The 23,712-nt window shown below is 46.2% G+C and overlaps 1 protein-coding gene across 2 annotated transcripts; it reads left to right on the forward strand.

The window, feature by feature from the left end:
- Positions 1-364: 364 nt before the first annotated feature.
- On the forward strand, positions 365-23,605 carry LOC128763685 (solute carrier organic anion transporter family member 1C1-like). 2 transcript variants are annotated; one of them, XM_053872765.1, is made up of 15 exons: positions 365-569; positions 7,163-7,324; positions 9,946-10,087; positions 12,607-12,739; positions 13,035-13,156; positions 13,230-13,376; positions 13,878-13,976; positions 16,341-16,583; positions 16,645-16,809; positions 17,933-18,128; positions 19,141-19,306; positions 19,416-19,588; positions 21,167-21,231; positions 21,296-21,413; positions 21,477-23,605. In XM_053872765.1, the coding sequence occupies exons 2-15, from the start codon at positions 7,229-7,231 to the stop codon at positions 21,703-21,705; spliced, it is 2,094 nt and encodes a 697-aa protein (XP_053728740.1). In that variant the 5' UTR covers positions 365-569; positions 7,163-7,228; the 3' UTR covers positions 21,706-23,605. The 2 variants fall into 2 exon arrangements, with proteins under 2 accessions (XP_053728740.1, XP_053728741.1); XM_053872766.1 differs by lacking the exon at positions 13,878-13,976.
- Positions 23,606-23,712: the final 107 nt, after the last annotated feature.

Genomic DNA, 23,712 nt, shown 5'->3' on the forward strand with positions numbered 1-23,712 from the left:
GGAGTGCATTCCTCTCCGCAGAGGCAGCTTTGCCCCTGAACCTGGGTGAGTCAGATGTATATCAATATGTCAGTGGAGCTGACTGCACTTGGGACATGACTGATCTTCACTGAGTCGCAGACTAAGAAGTGACTCGCATGGGAGAAGGAAACTGGATGAGACGCGCAGGGCACACGCGCTATACCTTGTTAAATAAACCAGTGGCGCATACACAGCGCCCGTGTGACGATGTTGATTTTATTAAAAGGTCAGATGAATGTAAGGAGGGGGGAGGGAGGAGGAGGAAGGGGGAGGAGGGAGGGGGGAGGGACCTGCCGTCGCAGACCGGGAGGCAGCGCGGGCACTTTCACATCTGCCGACTGGACGTCGCCAAGTGACGGAGATGGCTCTCCCCTCCAGTGACCGACAGAGAAAGTGCTGCCGGAAATGAGCAGGGCACCATTCAGGCTCGGTCACCGTCGTCTGGCATCAGCGGCTCAGGTCATGAGAAGTTTGCCCGGCGCCGGCTGAGGAGGCTGAGCTCACGCTGCGGACCATCCATCCCTCCGCCGAGTTCCGCGGACGCGCAGGTCGGTGTCTCGTTTTGGAGGAACACCGTGTTCCTCGTGCCTGTTTCCGCGTGCAAGATAATCCAATTTCACGTCGGGCATTTCCTGTCGCCAAACACACAGAAAGTGATTTGAAAGAACTGGACTCCTGTAATTGTATTGATATAGATCAGACTGGGTTCTGCGCGTCAGCTTCAGCAGGGTTCCACAGACCATAAACATTCAGGCAGCCAGGTCTGCAGGTCAGGTTCCTCATCCCAGACAGAGCAGGTCACAACTGACTCGAGATGGGGTTAAACGTGAAGAGCCACTATCCACACAGCCATCAGTCAAACAACTGAGCTTCACTTCATTCTGAACTATTGGGGAGAAAAATATTACTCGCCAAGATTGTGCTTTTATTTGAACATTACTCTGATGATAAACAGGATCCCAAATATTTATATATAAAGACTCGGGTCCAGGACGTCCTTTGCATGTAATAACAGTATTATTATTCCATCATAACCCATGAGTTTGCTCATGCTTTTTCAGTTTAGAGAAAATGAAGTGGAAACGTATGGTGTAAACATTTATCGCTCCATGTCATTTTATACACAAACATGAGGGAGAAAAAAACCACTATAACATATTGATCCATCTATTTAGTTCCTGCCTGGATAAATAAACGAGGAGGGCCGAGCCTAAATTCCAAACTCTTTTTATGTCAAGTGTTTACAGAGCCTTGTTGATATTGACTCAAATCTCCTTACGGCCTTGTTTCAGTCGCAGTCTCCTTCCCTTGAAAGGACTGTGGTGACCTGATCGCCTTTGCTCGACACACCTTGCTAATGAGCTCCGGGCTCAGTTAAATCAGCACATAGCACATAGTGGAGCTTAGCAACCGAGCAAATCGAACCTCCGGCTCTTGAGTGACGGTAGCCTTCCGGATGGACGTCATGCCGACGTGTGTCGTTCCATCATGCGAGAGCCTGTTGAGGTCCAATGTTGCAGCGGCTTTGATCCCAGGTTACGTGACGCAGTACGCTGCTCACAACTGTCCTGCAGCTGCTGAGACGAGGAGACCCACTCTGTATTTTTATTTTCATATTGCTGGACCTCCAGAGAGGTGCCTCTAAATGTTTGGCGTCGGGCATCGGTGGCGCTGCGTCCCTCATTATTAGGACAGGAGAGCGTCCCGGTGGGCAGGAACAGACAACAGGTGTGGGTCACTGACCTGGCTGCATGGAGAGCCACGTTCCCTCCCGGGCCTCCTCATCCTGAGGCTCCCTTTGACCCCTGGTGAGTCGCCCTCAGCGCATCTGAAATAGATTTGGTCGCTGCCTTGTGATTGGTTGAACAGCAGTGTGTGTTACCAGGCAGGTGCCTCTGATGAAGAGGAACAGCCATTATTATTCTGGGTGAGAAGATGCCAGGATGAGTTAGTAGGTCTCACGCAATGTTGCACTGGATCCTCTCGAGGTCATAAAAGAGTGATATGACCCGACACAGGTCCGAGGTCGAGCAACGCAGCTCCTCCTTTTGAGGAGTGATCGGTATCAAATGAATGTATGGTCGTAACTTTGGTTGGGGCCGAGATCACTCAAGACTCTGAAGTACTCTAAAGCATGTAATGTCAAATTCAGCAAGCTATTTGGTCCAAATAAACAAACACGTGGTGTCTCAACAGGAAATATTCACTTCTAGACTCGCGCTGTGTTTGAGCCTGGACTGCAGGTTTATAGACAAGGACCTTAGACACGGGGCGACCAGGCAGCATCCTTCCTGTTTCAAGATGAGAAAAGTAGTGTTTGAAGAGTAGTTACTGAACTTGTGTTGAACAGGAAGCAGTACATCAGAAAGTACTATAGACAACATGTTGAACAGGAAGCAGTATATCAGAAAGTACTATAGACAACATGTTGAGCAGGAAGCAGTATCACAGAAAGTACTATAGACATATGTTGAACAGGAAGCAGTATCACAGAAAGTACTATAGACAACATGTTGAACAGGAAGCAGTATCACAGAAAGTACTATAGGCATATGTTGAACAGGAAGCAGTATCACAGAAAGTACTATAGACAACATGTTGAACAGGAAGCAGTATATCAGAAAGTACTATATACATATGTTGAACAGGAAGCAGTACATCAGAAAGTGCTATAGGCATATGTTGAACAGGAAGCAGCATATCAGAAAGTACTATAGACATATGTTGAACAGGAAGCAGTATATCAGAAAGTACTATAGGCATATGTTGAACAGGAAGCAGTATCACAGAAAGTACTATAGACAACATGTTGAACAGGAAGCAGTATCACAGAAAGTACTATAGGCATATGTTGAGCAGGAAGCAGTATATCAGAAAGTACTATAGGCATATCTTGAGCAGGAAGCAGTATATCAGAAAGTACTATAGGCATATGTTGAACAGGAAGCAGTATATCAGAAAGTACTATAGACATATGTTGAACAGGAAGCAGCATATCAGAAAGTACTATAGGCATATGTTGAACAGGAAGCAGTATATCAGAAAGTACTATATACATATGTTGAACAGGAAGCAGTACATCAGAAAGTGCTATAGGCATATGTTGAACAGGAAGCAGCATATCAGAAAGTACTATAGACATATGTTGAACAGGAAGCAGTATATCAGAAAGTACTATAGGCATATGTTGAACAGGAAGCAGTATCACAGAAAGTACTATAGACAACATGTTGAACAGGAAGCAGTATCACAGAAAGTACTATAGGCATATGTTGAGCAGGAAGCAGTATCACAGAAAGTACTATAGGCATATGTTGAGCAGGAAGCAGTATCACAGAAAGTACTATAGGCATATCTTGAGCAGGAAGCAGTATATCAGAAAGTACTATAGGCATATCTTGAGCAGGAAGCAGTATATCAGAAAGTACTATAGGCATATGTTGAACAGGAAGCAGTATATCAGAAAGTACTATAGACATATGTTGAACAGGAAGCAGTATATCAGAAAGTACTATAGGCACCTCTGTTAAACAAAACAGCAGTGATTTCTGAAAAGTACGAAATGTTTCTATAAAGAAATGATGTGTTTGTTGGCACTATGAGGCGTCCCAGCGCCCCCTATTGGCCAGCCAGTGTGCATGTGTGTTGCTGTAGCCGTCGCCATCTAAAAGCATCTCGTTCTTTGCCATAGACGACAAGCTGCAGCCTCAGACTTCCACTGGTGCGTGACGAGGATTGACAAAGAACATTTTTGGGCATTGATCTTCTTGTTACCAGAGAAACCAGAACCTTCCATTCCAGCCATTAGTGTGGACTCTCATGACTTTTCTGACTGGAATGGTGTGAATCACCCATCACATCGTCCACTTGCAATGCGAAGCACAGATGTGTGTCAGCGGCAGGCTGAGCCTGAGCTGGGCTCCGTCTTCTGCAGCCTGGGCTGTGGGACAGCGGTGAGGACGCACGCGTCCCGGACAGAGAGGTGGACTGTGTGTTGGGCGTGGCTCCTGTGCTCGACCACATCACTCCTTCATTGTGTTCTGCATGATTTAAGGAAGATGTTTTCATCTGAAATAATGAGTGGAATATCTTTGTGGTTGGCTTGGTCCCCCCGATCTTCTTCCTGTCCTCTCTCTCACAGCCCTCCTTCACCTCAGTGCTCGTCTTTCTCTTCCTCTTTCACCTCCATCTCTTCATCCTCTTCTTCATCCAACATGACGTTCACCGTCTCTCCGCGTCCAAACTGTCTGACCCCTCAGCCTCTCACTCATATGGCTGCATCTACAGACTGGTTTGGATGGTCGACTAGTCGGCTGGTCGGTAGATGATGTGTCAGCCTGGATCTGACCTTGATGAAAGTGTCCGGGGAAGGGGATAGGTTTCAAGAGTCATGAGCCCAAATGTCCTCAACTGACTTGATGTAATGTCTGTGTGGTCTTACGTGGTGTGCAGCCCAGTGTTTTTGTCACGTTCACTTCTATTTATGCTGTTCAAAGCATCGCATGTACATAAAGCCAACGCCGTGGTGTTTTTCAGTCCCGGTGTGAAGCAGTTCACTTCTATGATTAACAACTTTTTAAGTGAAAAGTTGACGGCATATTGCAATGGTGTCGACCGATACTCATATCGGATGTGAAAAAGTGGTATTGATCCTAGTGACGTGCTGATGAGGCTTCATGAAACAATGCCCTTATTCTCAGAGCTCAGTAGGTGGCGCTCTCTGTTCAACGCTAATGTGATGTTGCATTGAAAGGGTTTTTCTAATCCAAAGGCGTTAGAGCAGAGAGTGCCATCCAGTGGGCTCTGAAAATGAGGGCAGTGTTTCATGAAGCCTCATGAGTCCATGGCTGCTGGCGACTGATAAATGCAGTTATCACCTATCACTAGGACGACGCGGTGACACGTCTCTAGAGGAGCTTCTGCCTGGTGCTACGCTCCAGCTCCAGGTCCTTTGACCCGTTTTCGTGCTTTAGACGCCATTTGACATGGCTAATGAGCCGCGTAGAGCCAAGTCAGGATCGATCCAGTCTTTTGAAGTGAGCTGCAAAGGAAGGCGGATGCTTGAAAGACGAGCAGCGTTTGATGAAGTTTTGCAGGTGTCAAGAGCCTGAGACTCTCTGCGGTGTTTGATGAGCTCAGACAGGAGGAATCAGACGGTTGTCATTGGTGGCTGGGAAGGACAGGACCAGTGAGTCAGAGCTGCTCATGGGGAGGAGTCAGGAGGCAGAGTTTGCATTTCTGTCCTTGTGGGGACATTGTGAGGTTTCTCAGTGCCATCACCCTTTCCCCAGCCTCTCACCCTGAACCTAACCCTCCAATACACACGGCTCACCCGAACCTTAACCAGGACTCTGAACCAAACTGAAACAGTCATATTGACCCAGTTATTTTGAAGTTTGAACCTTGTGGGGTCCAGCCAAATGTCCCCACAATGTCATGCTGTCCTCACAAGGATTTGTCAAGTGTTTTGACGCACACACGCTTGTCTTCCTATCTTAGTCAGGACATTGACATCACCCTTTCCCCAGCCTCTCACCCTGAACCTAACCCTCCAATACACACAGCTCACCCGAACCTTAACCAGGACTCTGAACCAAACGGAAACACAGTCATATTGACCCAGTTATTTTGAAGTTTGAACCTTGTGGGGTCCGGCCAAATGTCCCCACAATGTCATGCTGTCCTCACAAGGATTTGTCAAGTGTTTTGACGCACACACGCTTGTCTTCCTATCTTAGTCAGGACATTGACATAACCCTTTCCCCAGCCTCTCACCCTGAACCTAACCATCCAAAACACACGGCTCAACTCAAACTTTGCTCTTAACCAAACTAAAACCCCATAATAATAGAGTTGTTTTATAGTTTTTACCCTCAACTTGAGAAAGTGAGGACCTGCCAAAATGTCCTTACTTTTGCAAAAATGTCCTCACTCTGTTGATTTAAAAACATAGAGGTTCTCACAAAGATAGAAGCACACACACACACACACACACACACACACACACACACACACACACACACACACACACACACACACACACACATATATATATATTAGTGGTGGGACTTTAACAAGTTAATTATGATGAATTAATTACAACCAAAAACGCATTAAAATATTTAATTTAATTTAATTTAATTTAATTTAATTTAATTTAATTTAATTTAATTTAATTTAATTTAACAGTGTGCTCTCCAGACCACAGGGAACCTTTGTCAGTGCAGGAGTTCCTGCTCCACTGATCCCACTGATGCACCAGACACGTGGCAGCTAGGATGAGAACAACAACAACAAACATGGAGGAATCCTCCCTGAACCAAAGCAAACAAAAGCAGCTGTTTGCTTTGGTTCAGGGAGGTTTTTCACTACACAGTGTCGAGGGTTTCCACTGCTCTGAATGGACTTGAAATTCTTATAACATTGGAATTCTTATCCAAATATCTTCAAGACATGAAAAGAGCTTTAGTTTAAATAAGGTGATATGAAAACCTGAATATAGACACCATGGTGATTTATTGTGCTACTGTCAAACCGATGCAAAATACAATATTTTGTTGTTTAAATGTATGTGTGGCTCCATCATTTGATTCAGTCATGTACCATATATATTAAATGTAAATGTCCATAATTCAATATATAGTTCACACAACACAATCCTCCCCTCCTGAAGCCATGTCACATGACCAAGCTCTCTGCTCACACCATCTCAAACCTTGTGGATCAGCAGAAAGTCACTTCTACCTCCTTTGTTCCTGTCTGATCTTATACTTGGCAGCAGAGTCCTCTGATGTTTACTTTTGCCCAAAGCATCATTTCACGTGGTGCGTATGTATTTCAAGCAGCCCTGAGGCGTGGAGTCGCGGAGCAACCTCTTTGTTCACATGACTCCTGCCACTAACTCAAGTCGCTATAGTGGGAACATTGTTCAGCTTGTGATGTAATGCTTTTCCTTGTGGCTCCTAATGAGGAGCGGCATTTATAATCGTGACATTATGAAGCGTGTGAGCGACGCGCACAGCTTTCCCCGTCAGATGTTTGCATGCCAGCCAGCGATCTGCTGTGCCGGCGTCTGCAGCCATGTTTCTGTCTTGTGCTGAGCATAAGAAGTGGGTCACATGCTTGAATTATCCATTTGCAGGGTCGCATGCATCACTGCGTTACGTGGTAGTCGACTTCACCGCAGACAAAGCAGCACTTCTGGACGATGGAAGCGGGATCGGAGCAAAGTCACGCGCAGGAGAACGGACGAGGCCAGGCGGCCGCCAGAGGAGCCAGTCCGGCGCCGTGCTCCACGCTGAAAGTAGGTGAAACGCAGTGTCTTGAGGGGAGGTTTGAGTGGGCTGCTGTCAGGGACCGGTGCTGATGTGTGTGGGCGGGCGTGTGTGTGCGCGTGTGTGAGAGGAGAGGTCACATGCTCGCTCAGTACGGAAGCTTGCACACTCTCGGCTCACAACACCAGCCGCATGCAGGTTACTAGCTTGTGCTACCAGCACAATAGAGTTGACAGAAGCGCTGGACTTCCACGGAGTTATGATCAGAAGGTGGGGCCTTTTTCTGCCTGGGGTTCATGAGGTTGATGGCTTGAACCTGCTCACGTGTCGGTGAGTGGTTGCCTTGCCTCCAGAAGCCGGGGACGGACCCCTGTGACCCGGGAATAATCTGTGGAAAATGAATGAAGCGGACTCCCGAGGCCGTCATCGGTGACACATGCTGATCTTTCAGTGAAACTCGAGTTATTTCTTTCTCATACAAACACAGTGATGTATGAGACGAAAATGCAGGTCATAGTGGGGTTGGGTGTTATGACCATGTTAGATTGTATGGATCATCTCTGTCACTTTCACTGCCGCCTACACGCTGCACTCAGGTCACAATCTTCCTGTCGCACCTTCACCCAGCTAACAAGCCGGTCAAAAACACAACTTTGAGTCGTCTCTTTTTTAAACCCTCTGACTCGTCCACTCACCGTCCCAGTCCCAGAGTTTGTTTTTTCCTCTGACCAAAGAGTGCGCACTGCACTAAAGAAAACCTTTATTGACACTTGTGGAGTATCAAAATGAAAACACTCACATCAGAGCTAATGTTATGAAGCAATCTGAATATTAAAGATTTATCTGTAAACTCCCCTGAACTCGAAGAACAATTCTGCCACAGAAGGTCAACGGTTTGCCAAACACTGAGTGAGTCAGACACCCTCCACCCCAAGCAGTTTAGGTTGCACTGAGAAAAGACGTGCAAATCGGCCTCAAAAATACATGTAAAATCGGGATAAAACCAAATAAAAGTCAAAATAAAACTGAACAAAATGTCAAGGACCTGAAAGAGAAATATTGTTCACCTCATCCTCGTTTCATTGCTCATGCTCTGCTGGAGTCACGGGGCTGACTGAGCCTAGCGATAAGACTGATGATAAAACCAAAGATCTAAACCCAAATCCACTGCACTCATGGGTTTGCTAACATTCCAGCGATCCCTGGCCTCTACTGACTTGTAGCAACGGTCAACAGCCTCTCCAGAATCCTGCGTGCTGATTGGCTCCGTGAGTGAGCACCGATGAGCCGCCGACCTCGGCCTCGGTCCCTTTCATCGTAATGTCACCACAATGAAAGAATGAAAAACCCTGTTTGTAATAACTCAGTGTTGGTCTCAAATGCAGCAGCCAGTTGGTTGCAATATTATCAGAGACTATTGTCCCATGCAAGTCTGAAACTCAAGATGCAATGACTGAAATAGCACCTTAGCCTTGAGCTGGGAATCAACGCAGAAGTGACACAAAACACAAAATTGCATGACTAATGTTCTCACCATTTGTAGCATCTGTGGACTATACTTCTGATATCAAAAGTCAAAAATGAATCCGAGAGCTGGCATTCAAAACAGAGTGGAAGTTGCAAGCCAAACACAGTTCGTTTTGATGGAGCAGAGTCTTAACAAGCACAGACTTCAGTGTTTACAAGAAATATCCAGCAGCCTGTGAACTGCTCTGTCAGTTCAGTGTATTACTTTTACATTCAAACCCACCACATACATTCAAGTTGTTGTGCCGGTATCAATGAATGGAGTCCAAATCAAAATGAGAAAACACAAAACCTGCCAACAGCCGGTACAATAACCATTTCCATCAGCCGTGTGTTCACTGTAGCTGGCAACTGGAAGACTTGGAGTGTTTATGAGGAAAAGATCAGCAGCTGGTGAGAGGAACAAACGACACTTACTTGGGTCACCGGAGCAGATTTCAAGGCCAAATCTTATTCCAGAACGAGACAAACTGCAGGTTTTACTCAAGTCACTTCACAGTCTTTATCAAGCCTGGGCTTTGCCGAGATTTTGAAGTAGTTTTCCTTCACTTTTTTATCATTTCCACCATCACCAACATGGCTCCTCTGCTTAGTTCACAATCACACATGTGCAAGATCTTTCCTCTGCTCCGCCTCCCTCACTGTCGCCCCCTGTCTTAGGAGTCTTCTATCTCACATATAGGTGACATATTTTAAACATTTTGCCATGAAAAAAAAAGTATATATATATATAATTCTAATATTCTTATACGATTAAACTGTGATTCTATTTGCCACAAGACGCCACATTTTTCAATTTGTATGAATTTGGTATCTTAGTGAAACCAATGATGGACCCATACATGCATTTAAACGGTATTCAAGATTTTATATCACCTCATTTAAACTAAAGCTCTTTTAATGTCTTGAAAATATTTAAGAATTTCAATTTTATAAGAATTTCAAGTCCATTCAGAGTAGTGGAAACTCTCTCTCTCTCTCTCTCTCTCTCTAGAGATATATATATATATATATATATCCGCTGAGTGATGATGCAGCTCCAGATCCTTCAGTGACATGTCTCGTCGTAATGTGAAGCCACCGTCCTCATCTTTTTCCTCTTCTTTTCTTATTTCTCTCCCAGATGTTTCTGGTGGCTTTGTCCTTCGCCTACTTTGCCAAGGCTCTGTCAGGAAGTTACATGAAGAGCACAATAACTCAGCTGGAGAGACGCTTCGACATCCCCAGTTACCTCATCGGCGTCATTGACGGAAGCTTTGAGATCGGTGAGTCTGACCTCCACCCACGGCCCGGGCCTTTATTCTGCTCAGGTCACGGAGGTGTGCAGTGCCTTTTCTTCTCCTCCGTGCTGCTTGTGAAAGAAGGAATAGAAGGGATTCATTCATTTGGACAGAGGAAGGACAGAGAATGTGAATGAATGTTTGTTCTGATTTGTCATTTGAAAGGTCGCAGAATTTCTGCCGCAAATATTTCCACAACACCTGGTGTGGCATGTGCTGCTGGCTGAATTGAGTTTCCCAGCTGCGTCGCCGCTGATTCAATTTTCTAATGAGGCACAACCTGTCGCACAGGCCTTATTTTCAGTGTCTATTATAAACTGTTTAGAAGACTTGACATGTATTTTAGTTATTATTTAGCTATTTTCCACCACTTTGTAGTGAGAGTTTGAGTTGTTTTGGTCTGCTGTCTTCCTTCTCGCTCTCAAAGTGGCACCCTAAATCTAGTTGTCTCACCTGAAGAAAGCACCAAGGACAAAAAAAAGTTGCAAATGTTGCATGTGCTTATGGGAACTACATGGCAGCAGGCTCAGGTATGCACTTGCAGCGTGGAGCTGGTTTGGGCACTAAAGCTTCCGCCAGGAAGGAACACAAATTCCAATCCCTCCAATGTTGGTGACCTGAACTTCCTGTTGAATAGGTGATTATTCCTGCTCCTGAAACGACTTCCGACTTAAAGTGAACTTCCGCGAAATCGATAGAAAATCACAGCAGACCCATGAGATGTGATGTGAGTCGAGGGCGGCGCGGTGAGGAAGCCACGTGAAGGCTGCTTCCGACTGGTTGTCCAGAGACGTCCGGACGGTGGAGCCACATGGGCTCGCCCCAGAATGAAGCCCATTCAGCTCATTCACTCAGTGTCCGGTCCTGATCCTGCTCCTGGACTACATCCCAGGCCACGTCGGGCGAGACAGGACACCAGAATTCTCTGGCTTCAACAGACTGATCTCAGTCTGAGTCTGATCTCATGGGAGACTCAGGGTCAAGACACGCATCGTGTCGTTCCAATCCTGACAATGAGAGTGGTGAATTGCGTAAGAGGTTCTGGACCAGGTAGAAGTTTGTACCTGAATATCTGGATCAGATTATCTGTTGAAAAAGGAACAGAATTTTATGTCTGGTTCGCTGACAACCTGCTGCCTGTTAGATATGTGGACGTACACAGCACAAGACCGATCAAGCCACGCCCCCTTTCCCCTTCAATTTCTGTCAAATTCTAACTTCCGAACTTACGTGTCACGATGTATCCAATAATAACTTCCAATCCATGAGCCTCACACAGCATGTCGTACTTGAGATCGATAGAGTGCCTGAGTTCCATCCGCTTTCACTGTGTGAGGAGCTGCTGCTTATAAACCACTTTGGTACAAAAATTCAGATCAATATTTACAGTTTGAAGGAGGGATATTTTAGCTGTGATAGACTGAACAGTTGTTGTGCAGCCAGTTGGGCTCAAACACCACGGATCTCTCACCTCTCCTGCCTCCATCTCCTGTGAAGTGCTCATTCTCTCATGAGGCTCAGGCAACAGGCTTTTCCTATAGGCCCGTTGCCTGGGCAACTAAGAGGCAGAGACATGTGGCTGGAAAAAAAAAACCTGAAGCAGAATAGGGGAAAGGAGAAATGAGCGAAGGATAATTGGATACAAGCGAGAGGGCCTTCGTGCTGATGTTGAATTCTGATTCAGCTGAGGTCCCAGTAGGGTCCATCTGATTGGTGCCGACAGGTTTGTGCTGCGCAATTTCTGACTAACTGTTGGATCATGGACCTGACTCACTGTCATGTTGGAAATGAGATTTGCTTTTACCTGTCAAAGGAAATATTTATCTCATATATGTAGATTTAATGCATGAAGGAATGTATGTTATACATGAACCTTCGTATTATATCTATCTATCTATCTATCTGTCTGTCTGTCTGTCTGTCTGTCTGTCTGTCTGTCTGTCTATCTATCTATCTATCTATCTATCTATCTATCTATCTATCTATCTATCTATCTATCTATCTGTCTGTCTATCTATCTGTCTGTCTGTCTGTCTATCTATCTATCTATCTATCTATCTATCTGCCTGTCTGTCTGTCTATCTATCTATCTATCTATCTATCTATCTATCTACCTGTCTGTCTGTCTGTCTGTCTGTCTGTCTGTCTATCTATCTATCTATCTATCTATCTATCTATCTATCTGTCTGTCTGTCTGTCTGTCTGTCTGTCTATCTATCTATCTTTATCTGTCTGTCTGTCTGTCCGTCCGTCCTAGTGATGTCTCCATAAGGCTTCATGAAACAGCGTGCTAATGTTCAGAGCCCACTAGATGGCACTGGGATCTAAAGACTTTGGATTTGAGAAACAATTACTCTCAAACATCATCATTTCTCCACAAGCGCCACCTACTGAGCTCTGAAAGTAGCGACACTGTTTCATGAAGCCTCACCAGCCTGTCACTTATGAAACTGGATCGACCTGTCACGTTGATCTGACTCACCTCTGACTCTCTCTCTCTGCAGGCAACTTGCTGGTGATAGCGTTTGTCAGCTATTTTGGTGCAAAACTCCACCGACCAAAGATCATCGCAGTCGGCTGCGTGCTGATGTCCATCGGCACCTTCATCATTGCTTTGCCTCACTTTGTCATCGGACGGTGAGTCATAGAAAACCATATTGGTGGAGGCGTTTCAGACTCATGATAGGAGTCTGCTAATCCGTTTACCAGTCACTCAAGAGACAAACCTTCACTTAACTGGCCACTATTACAGCCCCTGCTGTGTGTGAGACAGTGGTCTCTCCCCCCGCCTGCACTGTCCTCTTCACCTCGACTCATGTCCTTCAGCAACTGGACCAAGAGTCCAAGTTTTCTGTGCTGCTTTCGCTGTGTTGGTGCCATAATAGATGAATGGTGATTCCTGTTCTGCTGCTGCTCTTGTATCTCCGCACAGTTACGAATATGAAACATCAACCCCGTGGGCTGCTAACTCGACCCTCAGCACCTCTCCATGTCAAGTGGGTTCGACAGCAGGCCCGACGCAAAGCCAACCAGCGCCTCAAGTGCCATCAAGAGGTGCACAAACAAACAGAATCCGTCATGAATGCGACATCTTCAAGCTTCATCTGAGCCTGGTTCCTTCCCCCAGGCTGTGAGGGGGACTCCCACCTCTCCCTGTGGCTCTACGTCCTACTGGGGAACGTCCTGCGTGGAATCGGGGAGACCCCGGTCCAGCCTCTCGGGATCTCTTACATCGACGATTTCGCAAGTGAAGAAAACGCGGCTCTTTATGTCGGTGAGAAACGTCGTATCGAGCAAAGGCGCCGGTGTTTGTGTGCCGTGTTCGTCCGCATCGCTCTCCCTGAACGGCTCGTGTTCTAGATTCAAGGCAGGAAAAACAAATCTTCACATCGCACGGCAGCAGGTTTGACCCCGATGTGTAACATTCATGCATCACTTCACAGAAACAGCAGGGGGTCAATGCGGATTAATTAGACCCTTATTCTGGCACCGTTATGGAGCTAGTGAGAAACATATTTCATTGAAGGAAGTGGACGCTCCACAGCTCACTGGCCTCAGCGTGAACAAAAATATATATGAGTTCGGTCTGAAACTTTGAGCTGTAATGAGGAGAGGATTTGTTTTGTTCATCACGAGCAAGTGATGCAGTGTTTTTTTGTTATGTCGCGGTGGAGGTGGGTGCTTTCCCAGCGCTTTTCTGGTTATTTTGTGTTGAATCAGGACTCAAAGTCTTTGTTTTTTTCCTCGATATTGATGCACTTGTCGCGTGCTGCAGGCTGCGTGCAGACCATTTCAGTCATCGGCCCGGTGTTCGGCTACCTGCTGGGCTCCCTCTGTGCCAAGATCTATGTGGACATTGGCTTTGTGAAAATGGGTGAGTAGCGCTGTGCTGTAAAAATTCATAGTCACGTGACATTTCAGCAAGAAGGTTTGCCTTTTAAATTTGTTGTTTTTTCACTTGACCTATTGACAGATTTTAGATACACGTGAAAAAACACATTTTAGATGCATCGTCCCTCCACCTTGCTGAAATAACAAGTGAGATCTTTTGACTTAAAACCAGGCTTGACAAACTTTCCTCCATTTCAAACCGGATAACATGTCTACAAATATATATCGCTCTGAGATTGTGACTGGAATTCCCTCACTATGACTGTTCTCATATCGAGTTCAAAACGATCAAAAACAAGGCCATGAAAGCTGCTCTATTCTAATATAGTCAGGGGTTTATGACGTTTCATAAGCGCTGGCAGCAAGATAATGGCTGACTTGTTGACCCCTGGCTGGTTCCAAGTGCCTTGTGGAGCACTTCTCTGTGTTGAATAAGCCAAAGTGGGGCCACGATGTCAAGCTGGGCTCACTTTGAGCTCCCTGTAATAAGCTGCAGGATCAGCTGCTCGGTCAGCTGATTCCTCTTGGGCTGGTATGGTGTTAAACCTTGTCGCCACATAAGCCAAGAGAAGTTCTCTTCAAGTCAGAGGTTTGTCCAACCGAATCTGCCTGTTTTGCATGGAAGGGGTCTGTTTCTAAAAGGGATTTGAATTTGTTTGTGTCTCACAAACCACTTGGTCCTATGCTTGAAAATCATGACATGGTTGTCACAGTCATAAGAACTTCAGCGTTTAAAACTGAAACTCTCTTCAGACAAACTGACTAGTTGAGCGACAGTGTCCGGCCTGTGGGCTGCGCTGCAGGAGACGATTCATACGCATCAGTGTGGGGCTGTTTCGTGGCACCGAGATGTTATCGGACGCTGAAGCCACATAGATGACCATCTGGAGCGGAGCAAGCAGGTGGTCCATCCATAAGTGAATGAGAAGAGCCACTTACAATCAGAAAGAGTGCAGCAGAGGGGGGAGTCACAGTAGAAGTAGTGAGAGGCCGCTGGAAGAATGGAGTTTGAGGAGAGGAAGGTCACCAAAGCTGCTTTGTTTGACCCTGCACTGACACCTGGACACTCACGAGAGCCTTGAAAACACCTCCTTCCTGTTTGGCCGTTGCTAATCGTGCTAAGTAATTGTTAGCCACCAGCTTCACACTCGTGGTGAGAAGACGTTTGTTAGCGGCTCAGAAAGCTTGGGTGAAGTTTTCTTTACATATTTATGTGTCAGCGTCAAACCTGAGGCCCAGGGGCCAAACATTGCCCAGCATTTTGTTTTATGTGGCCCAAGAGAGCTTGAAATGTGCCGCATTACAAGTTGCCACTCCGGAGTATACAAGTATACAGTCTACAAAAAGCATCATGTGGAAGAAACAAGCAGATGTCACGCCGGAATATGAGTTAGATTTTATTTTATAAAAACTTTAGCATGAGGCGATAACACCACAAAGGTCATTTGTTTTCATCGCTCCCACTTTCAGCTATGACGCAACATAGCTAATAAGCTGACTGAGAAACCAGGTTATTATAATGTTTCTCTCGAGATTTTCACATTTAAAAACACAAAAAAACACCGTAATGGTGTCATTTCAATGATGCGTCTTGCTGTGAGACTTAAGGCCGCTCTAGTGTTCTGGCTTGGAGAACGATCTTCACAGTCGTAGGTGGCTCGGATATTGCATGCCACGGATGACGGTCAGTCATTCATTGACGTGTGAAATGATATACTGTAATAAATGCTAGCCACACCTTAGTATATGATTCAGGACCAGTGAAAAAAAACGCAGTTGGAAAAACAGGTTGAAACAACAGGTCTGCAGCACATCTCTCAGACGTCCACTTCCTGACACATGTGGTGCTTTGGCCTCTATGTTGAGTACAAGTAAGTAGTTGACAAATGCAGGTGGAGACAAAGAGCAATTCAATTGAGTGAAAACACCTTTGTGTTGTAAGGTGCGGCCAAGAAAAAACAGGAATATAAAGGTGGATTGCAACAAATATTTTCATAGTCAAGGTTCTTCCCAGTGCTATTGCGGTGTGAGGTGCTGGGACGTTCCAAGCATCTGTTTCTATCATCGCAAAGTCAGTCGAGGACACTAGAGGCCATTCTCTAGTGATGGGCTGGTGAGGCTTCATGAAACAGTGTCCTCATTTTCAGAGGGCACTTTCTGCTGCAAAGATCACTTTGAACCAAAGGTGCCACCTACTGAGCTCTGCAAGTATCGACACTGTTTCATGAAGCCTCATCAGCCCGTCACTACCGTCCTCCTCCCTCAGTCTTCACACTCCTCAGCGACACCCACGACTCTGACAGTTCCTGCGTGTCACTGACCGTGTTTGTCACCGTGTCCCTGGCAGAGAGCGTCACCATCACTCCGGCGGACTCCCGCTGGGTGGGCGCCTGGTGGCTGGGCTACCTCATCGCCGGGGTCATCACCTTGCTGGCTGCTGTCCCTTTTTGGTTCCTGCCTCGCTCCATACCGAACGACTCCGCAGGGAGCACGGAAACCGGAGGGCAGAAGGGTTTCTCGAAGGAAGCTTCTCAGGTGAAGCACAAGTATTCGGAGGAGGAGCACACCAGCTTCATAGAGATGGCCAAAGGTAGGTGCCGCGCCAGAGTTGGTTCAGCGAGACGGCTCAGCTGCTGGGTTCCTCTGCGCAGACTTCATTCCCACGCTGAGGAGCCTGCTGGGACACCCGGTGTACCTCATCTACCTGTGCGTGACCATCATCCAGCTGAATTCTCTCATCGGGATGGTGACCTACAAGCCCAAGTACATCGAGCAGCACTTCAGGCAGTCGGCTTCAAAGGCCAACTTCCTGATGGGTATGGCACCCGCGCGTGGATGACTTCAAATGTTTCCTTTGTGTATTCTGGGTCGCAGAAACATACAGAGGTGGGACTGGTGCTGGGCTGCTCTCACACCTGTCTCACAAGTTGCTGAGCCTCTTTTTTCAACCCTTTAACAGCTGTTTTCTTATACCGTAGTTTCCAGACTATAAGCTGCTACTTTTTTCCCCGTGGTCTGAGCCCTACAGCTTATTCAACAGCGTGGATAATATATGGATTTTTACAGGCTGAAATCGATGAAATCAGAGGCTTTATATTTACCCTCAAAGTGCTAAAAATGCACTGTTTTTGCCCAGGTGTCCACAGCCACGTCAACAGAGTGGATCTCCTGAAGGTCTGGAATCGAGAAGCAGCTGCTGACACCGGCTGTGGTGTCAGAACTTTGGGCACACGGGCGAAAACAGCGCATTTTGAGGGCTTTAATGAGAATAAAAGATGTGTCTCCAGACCAAGTGCGTTTGGCTCAAAAGTCTGACGTGAACACAAGCGAGTCGGGTTCGAGTCCCGGATGGAGAGTTGCACCTTGTCTATTGTGAGAGCAGCATGGATAAATCAAGACGCTCCGTATTACGCAGCTTGTCTCTGCTATTTCCTCACTCTCGATGCTGGACTGTTTTCTAATCCAGTGTAGAAAAGCGTTTTTAAGTGGGTGCACCAGTGACCTGTCCACAGCGCAGACACCACCACTGCACCTGCGACTTGCGTATGAACAAGATCTGTTTTCCGTCTTAACTTCAGTGCAGCTAATAATCCGGTGCGCTCTATAGTCTGGAAATTACGGTACTGATGTCAGCAACATCAATTCCTTACAGTTACATTCACATGTAATAAGTTAAGACCATAACGTCCCAGAACGCTGTGTCTTCTGCTGCATGTGAAATGAATTAGAGAAAAGATGAAAGAAAGCGTGGCCTAGCATGTGGCCGCAGCCCGTCTGCCCACACATGAAAGAGAATTGAATATCAACGGCGGGGTTTAGATTGAAGAGCAGCTATGTGACTGGGACGAAGACTTTGGAGCAATGAGGTGCTGGGTTTGCGCTGCACTGGCCGAACGTGACGTGCGTTTGATCTGGGTGTTCTCGCTGGACTGCTCCCAGGTGTGATCAACATCCCGGCCGTGGCTTTGGGGATGTTTTCGGGGGGTCTGCTGATGAAGCGGCTGAAGCTGAACATCATGGCCGCAGCCAGGTTCGCCTTCGGGACGTCCCTGATCGGCTACATCCTCTCGCTGGTCTTCTTCGCCTTGAGCTGCGAGAACGCAAAGGTGGCCGGGGTCACGCTTTCGTATGACAGGTGAGCGCGGTGAGGGCCCCGGGGGACAGTCACCATCACCGGCTCTTGGTTTTGTTAGGACAAAAATAACCATTTGTTTTGATCTAGGTCAATAGAATTTTAATCCCAATCACACAAGAGGCCATGAGAGCTCACGATGTTGTACCTGTCAAATTAGGAGCCACAGAAATTGTGTTGACAATAGTGCTGGGCTGATGAGGCTTCATGAAACAGTGTCCCAATTTCTCTGCTCAAAAATCTGTGGATTTGAACCACAGTTTCAATGGAACTTTACCTCATGTTGAAACCAACAGCGCCACCGGCTGAGCTCTGAAAATAAGGACACTGTTTCATGAAGCCTCACTGACCCATCACTAGTTGACAACATCTTCCTTTAAGTTTCATTGAGAACAGATACAAAATACGTGATTAATTTGCCATTAATCGTGATTTAACTCAGCTCCGGTGCCATTAATGGAGTTTAAAATCTAGTTACAGAAGTAATAAAAAATAAAAATAAGAAAAGAATTGACCAATTTTATTTATTTTAAATAAGAAGTTAATATTTTGGGGAAAAGCATTGTTGAGAATATTATGATAAACATTTTCCCTTTCCAAAATTATTCCTTCAATGTGCAGGAACAGGAATATTAATAAAAAACAAGGCACTGTTTTAAAATAATAAACGTGTCCCTTGCAATGGAAGGTAGAACGATTTAACCAGAGATGAAGGTACACATTATTGTGATGCAAAATTCCAAGCTTGAACTTTATTTTAAGCTCAACACACAAAGCTTAACTCAAAGCTTAAATCATCGTGGAGTGCATGTTCTACATTTGTGTACTGTGCATGAAAAGCTGCTTCACTTAAAGTGTCGTTTTACACGCCTTTATTGAGCAGAGAACAATGTTTTCATGAAGACGAAAGGTGGCCAGCGAGTCGCATATGGTCACATGGAGGGTGAAGTGACCTGGAGTGGCGGACGCTGCCGCTACATACATTCACAAGTAACAATGTTGGTTTCCCGCTCAGGATTGAGGAGATCTCCTACGACAAACATTCGCTGTTCAGCGCCTGCAACACGGGCTGCTCCTGCTCCTCCAACAACTGGGACCCTGTGTGCGGAGAGAACGGGGTCATGTACGTTTCCCCCTGCCTGGCTGGCTGCACCTCCTCCACGGGATCAGGGAAGAGCACGGTAAGGGTGACCTTTACATCCCTCTACCTTCACACACAGAGAGAGAGGGAGAGAGATTCTCCCGGTGCCTCCTGAAGACCACCTTGACGCCACATTCGTGTCCCCTCAGGTCTTCTGGAACTGCAGCTGTGTGGGAGTGAGGGGCAACTTCAGCGCCAGAGCTGGTCAGTGCAATGACAAGGACGACTGCGACAGGGTGTTTCCCTACTTCCTGGCTCTCTCCGTCATCACCTCCTTCATCATCTCTCTGGGAGGAACACCAGGCTACATGCTCCTCATCAGGTCAGTTGTCTGTCGACTTCCTTCGGTGATGGAGGCGTCGCACGTGCGTGTAGCCAGTCATTTGATCTCAAGGTCAAATGTTATTCAGATTAGTTCTGTTTACTGACGGGTATTATGCTTAAGTTCTTTGGTTCTAGAGCCAGAGGAACATTGCGTGTAAACGTTTTCACGCCGTAACGTTCCGACTGATGTTGCACGCAGTGTCCTCAGCAGGAGATCGTGCTCTTTGTGACGCTCATACAGCACCGCCAGCTGAAGGAGTGCGCACGTGACAACTGTTTCAATGAAATGGACCAGTTCTGCGTGATGCGCCTCTCGCACACAGGAGCTCCTGGAGTCAGCTGAGCTCCCAGGAATGTTCCTGAGCTCCTGATGCTGCAGCTCTGCAGCTCAGTTCTGCTGTCCTGTCAAGGTCGTGTCAAACCCCTTCACAAGCAACCAATCTAAACAGCTGCGTCATATTTTACACACATTTGGTTTGGTATTTTTGTTTAAAGATGTAAAGCTTGTGCCTCACCACCGAGCGAGAAGCAGCTCCACAGAGTCTGAACTCTCACGCGTCATGAAAACGGAAGACTCACATGAGAAACGTCATACTAACTAAATGGCGGGAGCATGTCGGCTGCTGGTGCCACTGAAGTTCACCTGCACGAACTGATGGCGGATTTCACACTTATGTCGCACAAGTCAAAACTCCGCTTCATTGGCTACGTTCCGCTCCACGTCACAGTTAAAGTAGCACACAACGGTTTGTGGTTGTGAAACACGATTATTTGGTTTGCAGACAGATGCGAGATATAGGAGCTCACCATCCTTGGTCGGGAATTGGGACCAAAATAGTTTGGTTTTTCATTTTTGTTATATGTGTGAGTGTGTGTGTGTGTGTGTGTGTGTGTGTTGTTCTATGAGAGGGTGAGTCCAAGTGACTGGCATGTCAGCGAGCTGTCGATCCACTGTTTGATCGGCAAACAAAACGCAGAGGTAAGTAGATTAAGATCAAGAACATTAAACATGTGGAGGAAAGCAGAGTTCCTGAGGGAAGTGTGTGTGGATGTGAAGAGCACGACAGACGTTGGAGAAGGACATGTGTGACGACAGTGAGGATTCCTCATCGCAGCAGTGTAGCTGCGGTCTTCAATAGACAATGATGTTCGCTGATGATATAGTGATTTGTTTGCAGGGAGGAGAAGAAGAGAGTGCAGACAGGGTGGAGACTAGTCATGGGCTGGCGAGGCTTCATGAAACAGTGTCCACATTCTGGTGCTCTCTGCTCTTTTGATTTGAACAAACGTTTCAGTGAAACCTCACCTCATTTTTAAACCAACAGAGGCACCTGCTGACAAATAAGGACACTGTTTCATGAAGCCTCATCGGCCCATCACTAGTGGAGACCATTGACATGATCTACAGTTGTGTACAAGATATTTGAGTGAGCAATGTTCAAAACATTTTCTTTCACTCACTTTGCGCTGAACTTTTGGAGTTGGAGATGATACTGTGTATATATATATATATATATATATATATATATATATATATATCCTGTATTTAATCTGTATATCAATGTCTTCCACACAGATGCATCAAACCACAGCTCAAGTCTTTTGCTCTGGGATTCCACGCCCTGGCGACTCGGACCCTCGGTAAGTCCTCACATTTTACTAATGCGTCGACCCCACTGACGTGTCCGGATGTGTCGTCCTGCAGCGGGGATTCCAGCACCCATCTATTTCGGAGCCCTCATTGACACCACGTGTCTGAAATGGGGCCAGAAGAGGTGCGGGGGCTTGGGAGCGTGCCGGATCTACAACACCACGGCGTACAGGTTGGACTCTTCAGTTTCACGGGAGAGAAAAAAAAGGCCCAACATTTTGCTCTGGTCCCTCAGGATAGCCTACCTGGGCCTGACGCTCAGCCTCCGCACCATCTCCTTCATCATCTGCATCCCAGGATTCATCCTGCTGAGCCGACAGCTGAAGAAGGAGGAGAGAAGCACCCGACACGGAGCGCTGGCTAACGGAGGGGCAGAGCTCGAAGCCCTCCGAAAGGAAGAATTCGTCATCTCAAATTTCGACCCTCTACAGACGTCGGACAAAGACAGAGAGACGAGACTGTGAACAAATGAACACACACACGTGCGCGCAGATTTGCAGGGAATCAGATTTGTGTCTGATGATCTCACGCTGAAGAAAACTTTCTATATTTTTACTGCTCCACCTGTGGAGGCTTTGACATGAATTTGATAGAGTACACGCCGTTATTTTTACACTCTGAGAGAAGTATTTTTAAACTGCTCGTGTAAACTTTGTACAGACTGCTGCGGAAACAGCCTCACTCAAAACACCAGCACATATTTAGCTGCCTTGTTTTTTTTCCTCTTCTCTCGTCGCTTTATCTGTTTCGTTTTTGGCATCGCTGACGCTGAACTTATAAAAAAAAAGAAAAGTGTCCTTACACATTAAGCCTGATGGACTGCAGCGATTCAGGCTGTGATGTTTATGCAGCGGTGGCAAAAACACTCGTTTAAGTCAAGTCTTTAAATATTTAAATGAAATGTTGAATATATATTTATTCATTCATCCGTGGCTTCTCACTGTACTGACAAAAATAGGGTGCATCTGAGGTTAAATACACTTCTATGGTCCGTCATGAATAGAACTCAGCGAGTGCAGACCTCCGCTGAGCTGCTCATATTGTGATTCTCATGCAATATTATTGCCCAACATCGAGCGATATGATTGGATACGCAGTGACATATCATCATGAATAGAGAAAATCCAGTTGGACAGCAGAGGGCAGTTGTGGTGTGGAACTCAGTCATCTCACTCACTCGCACAGTGCAAACCAGGCCCGTCAGTCAAGTGCGACTAGATTAACACGGCCATCCAAAACACTCGAGACGGTTCATGACACAGTGTCCTCATGTTCAGGGCCCACTAGATGGCGCTCTCTGCTCTGAAGTCTTTGGATTAGAGAAACAATTTCACTAAGTTTATCATCAAGCGCCACCTACCCTGCTCTGAATAAGACAACACTGTTTCATGAAGCCTCGCGGACGTAGCCCACTCACAGCTGAAAATTTAAAGTCACCAAAGGCCTCCTTGTATGGTTGGACCAGACAGAAGCGGGTGGAGCACAAACAACCTTGACCTCTTGCTGTGAGGCTGCAGATGGACCACACGTCACCGGTTGCTTCTCTTGCGAAGTTTCTGGCAATAGTTTTAGCTCTCACAACCGTCGTCTCCAAAGCACAATACATGCCTTTGACTTACATCTGAATGTTCACGGACATGAGCAGGTTCAACCGTATCACTGAAGCTTTTACCGGGGGGCAATGAAGGGGCGGCGCTTCAATACGGCGCTCGTGTGACGCGGCCTTCGAGCCTGGCGTTCGCGCCTTCTGAATTAAAGTGTGCCTTAAATGAGGCCTTACTTGGGAGTGAATCCTGCAGAGCAAGGTGAGTGGAGCCACTGAACTGTGCTCATCTGAAGTCATCTATAGTTGAACTGCTTGGACGCAGCATTTGTCCCCGTGTGTCACTCCGTCCTTTCATGAACGCATCAAAGTGACATTGCATATTTGAATGGCTATGTGACAAATGTTTTTATCTTGTTTTTGAAGTTTTGCTTGGCCCATTCTGTTTTTGGGACTTAAAAAAAAAGCACTGGAGGTCTGCAGAACTGTCAATGTTTCTCTCAATGTGAGGGATTTTCTTGCATTTGATGAATCTGAATGTAAATTTTCATTTTGGTTAAATTTCCTAAGTGTACTAGATAAAAAGCAAATAAAACATTGAACATTCAACTTAGTTTTTGACTACATTTTTACTAAATATGTATAATAAATAAAAAAACAAGACATGTCTGGAAAATTCCACATTTTAATATAAAAATAAACACAATAAACCCAAAATTACTACATTTGTACTGAAAGTTATTTGGTTTCCATTGGACATTGTTTGTTGTATAAAACACATATTGCTAATAAAACGTCCAGCTTCCTGCCTTCATGTTTGGAACTTCAACCCGCAACCTCCGCCACCAGCAGCACAGACAACCAGCATCACAAGAAGAAATAAGACTCGAGTGTGAGTGGGTCATTTCTCAGCCTGTGTTGGTAATAC

Source organism: Synchiropus splendidus, chromosome 8 (assembly GCF_027744825.2).
Source record: "Synchiropus splendidus isolate RoL2022-P1 chromosome 8, RoL_Sspl_1.0, whole genome shotgun sequence".
Classification (NCBI taxonomy): Eukaryota; Metazoa; Chordata; class Actinopteri; order Syngnathiformes; family Callionymidae; genus Synchiropus; species Synchiropus splendidus.

Excerpts from the sequence above, each read along its gene's own strand:
- LOC128763685 (XM_053872765.1), top strand. The coding sequence starts at position 7,229 with ATGGAAGCGGGATCGGAGCAAAGTCACGCGCAGGAGAACGGACGAGGC. Across the intron at positions 10,088-12,606 it reads TGACGGAAGCTTTGAGATCG|GCAACTTGCTGGTGATAGCG; the intron begins GTGAGTCTGACC and ends CTCTCTCTGCAG. Across the intron at positions 13,157-13,229 it reads GCCTCAAGTGCCATCAAGAG|GCTGTGAGGGGGACTCCCAC; the intron begins GTGCACAAACAA and ends TCCTTCCCCCAG.